We start from the raw sequence: 6447 nt of genomic DNA on the forward strand, positions 1-6447 counted from the left end.
CACACATACTCTATATCTTTAACAATGGCTAGTGACATAAAGCATCAACACCATAACAAATAAGTAGTAACAAAATTCATTACAACTAAATACTAAATAGCAAAATCTAGAGTGATTGATTTAAATCGAACATAGCAAATCATCAAAGTGTAACAATTAAAATAAAAAAAAAAACATACTAAAAAGTAACCATAAAGCAAACGATATGATTAAAAATAAAACCTCAAACATCAAGACTCCTCCTGCGCTTTCTCGACCGGCTTCTTGCAAAGGATCATATGCATAGGGGTGAAAATCCCAGTCTCACCGCCTCTGGTGAGATAATCAGCAGTCTTAAACAACATCTCATGAACATCAATTGTCCCTTTAGGCGCAACACCAAGCGTCTCAAGCACCATAACCACAATATGATTCCTCCAATAAGCAATCCTTCCCATTTTCAACCTGGACCACCACGGCTGACTAGGCGGCTTCGCTAAATCCAATTCTTTCACAACCTCAAAGCCGACCCTTTTGGCGGTCTCAGCGACCTCATCATACCTTCTTAACCCAGGCAATGCATCACCCCTTTCAATTCCTTGAATGATATCCACGTGTTCTGCATCTTCTCCTTTGTATAACTCAGTTGTCACCCATTCGTAACTAACATACATCGCACCCGGTTTCAATACCCTATATATTTCCGCGTACACTTCTTCAAGCTTAGGCGCGTGGCAAGTCGCCTCAATCGAATACGCTCCGTCAAAAGTGGAGTCAGGAAATGGCATTTCTAAAAAATTTCCACACACCACGTCACATAAATGGTCCAACCCGGCTTTTTTATTATGAGCCTTGGCTCGGCTCACTTGATACTCATTTATTGTAATCCCAACCACATTACATTGAGAATGCCTAGCGATTGCACGCATCGGGCCCCCGACGCCACACCCGGCGTCTAGAATCTTCTGACCTGGTTTCACTTTTATCAGATCTACAGCCATTTCTTCATGGATTCTAGTAGATTCAAGATTTGACTTCCCGGGAACTGCGGGGGAGAAATGGAAGGATTGACCCCACCCCCACTCGTAAATATCGGTGACTAGATTGTAAAAAGTGTCGACAAAAGCGGGGACGTTTTCGGTTTTTTCGATCTCTTTTGGGCGACGGAAAAAGGACCAGTATTTGTTGTAATTGTCTTGGACGTTTTCACGTTTGATTGAACCGCCGGTGAGGTTAACGGCGTGCTTGCCTTTTTGTTCAGCGGATCCGAGAATACAGATGAACCAATACAGGCCGCCGGCGAGAAGTGAGGCGGTACAGACAAGAGTGAGAGAATCCATGTTTGTTTGTTTGTGTGTGTGTGAAAAAAGGGTTGGTGTGTGTGAGTGTGTGGGTGTGAGTTTTTGGGTGGTTTTATGATTGAGTTTTTAGTGAGTTGTATTACATAAAATGACATTATGTAATGTATGTCATGTGACTGTTTATTAAAATGTTTTCTTTTTAGATTGTTTTCGTGGGCCCTACCCACGTTTTTGCCACGTCAATGAAATGAGTGGAGTGAGTGGAAGACTATATGGACGGACAGGTAATGTTATTTTGTTTTGAATTGATTGCATTGTTGCATTGAACGAGATTGTAGGGATATTTTCTTTAATTTTGAATGTACGTTTGAGCGAGTCGGGATGATTTTTATTTTTTTTTCTTCGTCTTTTTCGATGTCAGACAACACGATATTATGCTTGACTCGCTTTAACATTAGTCTTTCTTCCTTAATAATGTGACCTAATACTTGCATTCGAATCATATCACACATGATCTTAAATAATGTTAGATGAATGTTCAAAAATGATTACGGGATATGTCAATTAAACATACATCAGAATATTGAGACACGCCTACTATAAATAACCTCATCAATAGAAAGAAAGAAACTTGCTCAGTGTCGTTTTTCGTGGATTTTCAGCCTCAATACCTTGACGGTGTATGGGGGAGGTTAAGATGTAGGCAGAACTTACCTCTACTTAAGTAGAGAGGTTGCTTCAATTTCTACCTAAATGATAGAAAAGACCCTCAAATCTTTGCATGGAATGAAGATCGAACCCATGATCTCTGTAATCAAAACCTTATTCATCTACCCATTTTAGTTTTTGAGTTTATCGTTTTCAGGTTTGAAAAATGATACGGATATTTTATGACGTTAGTTAGCAACATGCATGTTTACTTATAGCCCTGAAACGACATTTTCTATTGTAATTAGCACAAGGACTATTTATTCATTTAACTAATCTATTTATTTGTCTGCCTACAGTCCACTAATAATTCACATGTCAATATATGAGTAACTAGTACTTTTTATACAGAGAATATATTAGTGAGTTTAGAAATTTAACTTGAAGGACAAAAGTAGCTATCATTAGTTGTATAAAAACTTTGCTTAAAAAAAAAAGTTAGAAAAACAACAAAAATGCAAATTGAAAAGAAAGAAAGCAGAGTTAAAATTATTGTCTGTGGAGTGGAGAATGACCGGACTTAATGAGAAGGGGTCCGAAAAATCATGGGCTTGATATAATATTGGGCCATTATTGACGTATCCAGCCCAACCCTTCTCGATCCGCTCGTAGGGAATTATGGGTTATTACGATTAGTTTATCATCATAATAATAAAAATAAAAAATATTAATAAAAGCAGACACTCTAAATCCTGATTCCTGATGAGAAGTTTCAAAAGTGAAAGTACATGTTAAGTCAACAAACTTTGCCAATTACTAGAATATTATCATATTTTATTACTTTGCAATACTAACCAATTTCATTTTTCAACTTGAACGGAATTATTTCGGTCCTAATATTTAAAACAAGAAGAATTTTCTAATGCGTAATGATACTATTTAATATTAATAATCTATATATCTATATATCTATATATATAAAAGTTGGATCAAGGAGTTGAAAATATTAGCGCTTTTTAGCCTTACATTTATGAGATACTTAATAGGATGATTAAGGTACTTAGGGGTTAATTATTAGCATGTAAATTTTCCATGATTAATATTAAAAAACCTTTTTTATCTCCGCCCAATTAATATTGTTATTATGAGTTATAAAATTTACTTAATAACAACTTTTAGGTGTCCATGCTTCATAAGCCCAATTAATCCTATTATGAATTATAAAACTTAACAAGAAGCCGTCCAAATTCTAAAACAATGGAGACCTTCCTTTCGAGACAAAATAGTTCCAATTATCTTTCAATTGTCTTTCATATCCCAAACTCTCCTTTCTTTTTTGCCGTCCAGCAATCTAGCCTACCACCGAACCGTTGTATTTTTTTTTTTTTTGGCAGGGTGTGTGATTGTTTATTAGGTGTTTGATGTTATGTCCCAGAGAAAGTGTTCCACCATTTGTTTCTCTCTACAAGGTAATATTTATCTCATGTAGGCGTATTTTTATCATTTTTGTTATTGTCAAGTCTTAGCTTGATGATGTTGTTTACATTTTGTAAGAGAATAATTGAAGATGAGAATATTGAATAATTGTTGTATTTTTTTTTCATATAGATAGTATCTCCTGTTGGTATGGGATCTTGTAGGTATTGATTTGGAAATTTGAGTGCAATTATGAAACTTTGATAATGCAGATTAGCAAATTGAGATAGGTGAAAATCTAATTATCAATATTATTACCATTGGACTTTGTCATAATATAGTTTTTTTCTTTTCTTTTCTTTTTTTTTTAAAGGTAGGATTGGGTGATTGTCTTCCATGTGTTTGATGTAATGTTTCAAAAGGGTATGAAAATTCACATTTCTATTGGTAATAACATATAGGATGTAGTCTCGGTTCAACAACAGTTGTTTTTAGGTGATAGGCCTCGCTGCTGAGTTAACATTTTTTTGCTTTTCCGTACCTGAAGTAATTGGAGGGACATATGATGGTTGCTAAAACTAAATTATTCCCTTCTCTGGGTTTGTGTTTTCAAATTTTGATTCTCATTTGTCTCAGATAACCTTGGATTATCAAGTTCATCCTCCACCCTACTACCTGATGATGATATATCCCTGCTTTGAAGCAAATCAAATCCTTGGTCAAGTAATATCTATGTTTTGTATAAAATGGTAACGATTTGGTGATGCCCAATACATGTTTAATTAAGTTATGGCTTTGTTGTTTTAGTGGAGTCCAAGTGAACGAGTATAGTGAACCCATTACTCAAGAGATACTTATGGTTTCTACTCTTAGTGAAATGTTGGATCCTTCTCGAGATGGCATGGGTAAAAAGAATGTATGTGTTAGGCAATGTTTCCCTTTTACTATAATATGTTCAATTTATACTCATCTGTTTAGTTATTGGGCATGTGATATATACTATATACAGGTTGTTTGCTTTGAAAACATAGTTCAGATATCTGGTGTGAGGACGCGAAACAGCTGGTACAACTTCACTTGCCCGCTTGGCAAATGCAGAAAGGGCCTTGAGCACGCTGGTGGGTATTTCAAATGCACAGGGTGCAATAAAAAGGTGGACTACCTAAAAACAAGGTATGTGGTGTTATATTACGAAGAGTGTTTTACCACAGCCTCATAGTTTTGTTAGCTTATTTCAGTCCTTTCATTACTTATCTGAAAGGGTTGTTTAATATTTCGTCTCTGGTAATACAATTAGTTGTTGTCCTCAGGTTTAGACTTGAACTTGATGTGATTACCGGTAATACATCCATTGTGGTCGTGTTGTTTGATGAGGTAGGTGAGAAACTGGTATGCAGGACTCCTAAGTCCTTAGTAAAGGAATAATCGGGGGCACAGATACGATTGATCATAGTCTCAGATACAAATAGTCATGTAACACTATTTTAAATTGTTTATTTTTTGATATCCAGAATACGTCACCTGATGCAGGTGTGTTGCCCCCCATTATTGAAGGGCTTACTGGCACTAAACATGTATTTCAAATTAAGAGTCTTAGTTACTATCATTTTGGTGAATATGAAAGCTTCAATTGTTCAAAGGTTACCGGTCGTCCTCGGGTAATGATGGAACTAATGCAAGTAGATACAAACCAGCAGGTGGGGTGGCGTGTGTGGGGTCATCCTCATCAACTCCCCCTGAAGCGTCCAGCTGCGATAACTACGCCTGCGAAAACAAGTGGCCGCAAGCTCCGAAAGTTGTAAGTTGTTGCTTACACTATGTATTTGTCCAATGATGGTTCATAGTGAGTTGTCTTTCGTACAATCATTTTTTTCATCATTATTGTGGAAATATTAAGCTAAAGATCATTTTAACGTCGTAGACGATTCCAACTGTGAAGAATTGGGTGTCCAGGGTCTTGAAGAAGGTGACAACCCAAACAATGAATCTGCAAATCTAGGGAAAGCGGAAGGTTATTATACTTTATTTTCGAGTCATCATGCAATCTCCGTGACGCTCATGTGTTGTGATGACTGCAGGTTGATTCACTTATCTCAGTTGACCAATGATACACAAGAAGATGTTGCAGAGAATTGTTTGAGAGGATTCTTTTGATTTATCATAGATAAGTAGATAACCATCATTACCAAGAGGCACACCCATTCTTAGAACATCTCTTAGAATCGATACATTTAGACGCAAAACCCCATCAATCGTTGTAGTAATCTTCATTCTCTTATTGTTTATATTAAAAACATATACATGACGTAAATGATTGTAATCCCATGTATCCAATCGAGCCATGAGTTGTTTTCCCTTTGTAAGTCTTGGTTCTGACTTCTGACTTTACGGTTTCATACAAGGAGAATTATAGTAACATATTAGCCTATTTATATACAATAAGAATAGTAATACTCATAATTGTCATTTATTAAATAAAAACTATACAACTTTCTTAGCAGTTAACAATTTTAGACCATTCCAATTCTACCTACTATTAAATCGTTTACACCTTACAATAGTTGACAACAAATATTTCGAATTAAAATATTGAGTAAAAATCAACTTATTTACTTATGTTTTTAAAAATATACTTATACTTGTATAAGACTTACACTTATACTTATATATAATAATAAAAATATGTATCAAGTGGATCATTATCAGACTTTTTATTAATCTGCATATTCAAGGTATCCATCGCATTCACATTGACTCTTGCCGCCATCTCATAAACAATAAAGGAAAATGATTAATCTTCCTAACAAAATAGCTTAAAAATCCTCCTAACAATTGGATGATGACATGTGGAAAAATCAGGGGGCAAAATTAGGAAATAAAATTAGTGGATAGCACATGTCACTTTCTTAGAGTTTTAGGAGAATTTTTAGGCTATTTTGTTAGAAGGATTAATCATTTTCCCACAATAAAACATAAAAAAAATCTTCTTTGCTCTCTCCGATCTTCTATGATCCCTGCACAAGAATCATAAATATATGTTCAATAACAAAAACTTCGAACTGAAACAACATGCAAACGTACGAAACAACCGGTGAAGCCCGGC

At 35.4% G+C, this 6447-nt stretch overlaps 2 protein-coding genes across 7 annotated transcripts; one reads left to right on the forward strand and one right to left on the reverse strand.

Moving 5' to 3' along the window:
• Positions 1-32: 32 nt before the first annotated feature.
• On the reverse strand, positions 33-1406 carry LOC122578710 (24-methylenesterol C-methyltransferase 2-like). Its single transcript, XM_043750729.1, has one exon. It carries the CDS (start codon positions 1317-1319, stop codon positions 231-233), a length of 1089 nt encoding a protein of 362 aa, XP_043606664.1. The 5' UTR covers positions 1320-1406; the 3' UTR covers positions 33-230.
• Positions 1407-3156: 1750 nt separating this feature from the next.
• Positions 3157-5707, forward strand: LOC122578734. 6 transcript variants are annotated; one of them, XR_006320543.1, is made up of 7 exons: positions 3163-3397; positions 3981-4260; positions 4354-4517; positions 4655-4718; positions 4856-5142; positions 5266-5355; positions 5423-5707. XR_006320543.1 is itself a non-coding variant. In XM_043750762.1 (7 exons), exons 3-7 carry the CDS (start codon positions 4201-4203, stop codon positions 5279-5281), a joined length of 591 nt encoding a protein of 196 aa, XP_043606697.1. In that variant the 5' UTR covers positions 3163-3397; positions 3981-4067; positions 4152-4200; the 3' UTR covers positions 5282-5707. The 6 variants fall into 6 exon arrangements, 3 of the variants coding, with proteins under 3 accessions (XP_043606698.1, XP_043606697.1, XP_043606695.1); XM_043750762.1 differs by having other exon boundaries at positions 3981-4067; positions 4152-4260; positions 5266-5707; XR_006320544.1 differs by having other exon boundaries at positions 3157-3397; positions 4875-5142; positions 5266-5707.
• Positions 5708-6447: the final 740 nt, after the last annotated feature.

Source organism: Erigeron canadensis, chromosome 8 (genome assembly GCF_010389155.1).
Source record: "Erigeron canadensis isolate Cc75 chromosome 8, C_canadensis_v1, whole genome shotgun sequence".
In the NCBI taxonomy this organism is placed as follows: domain Eukaryota; kingdom Viridiplantae; phylum Streptophyta; class Magnoliopsida; order Asterales; family Asteraceae; genus Erigeron; species Erigeron canadensis.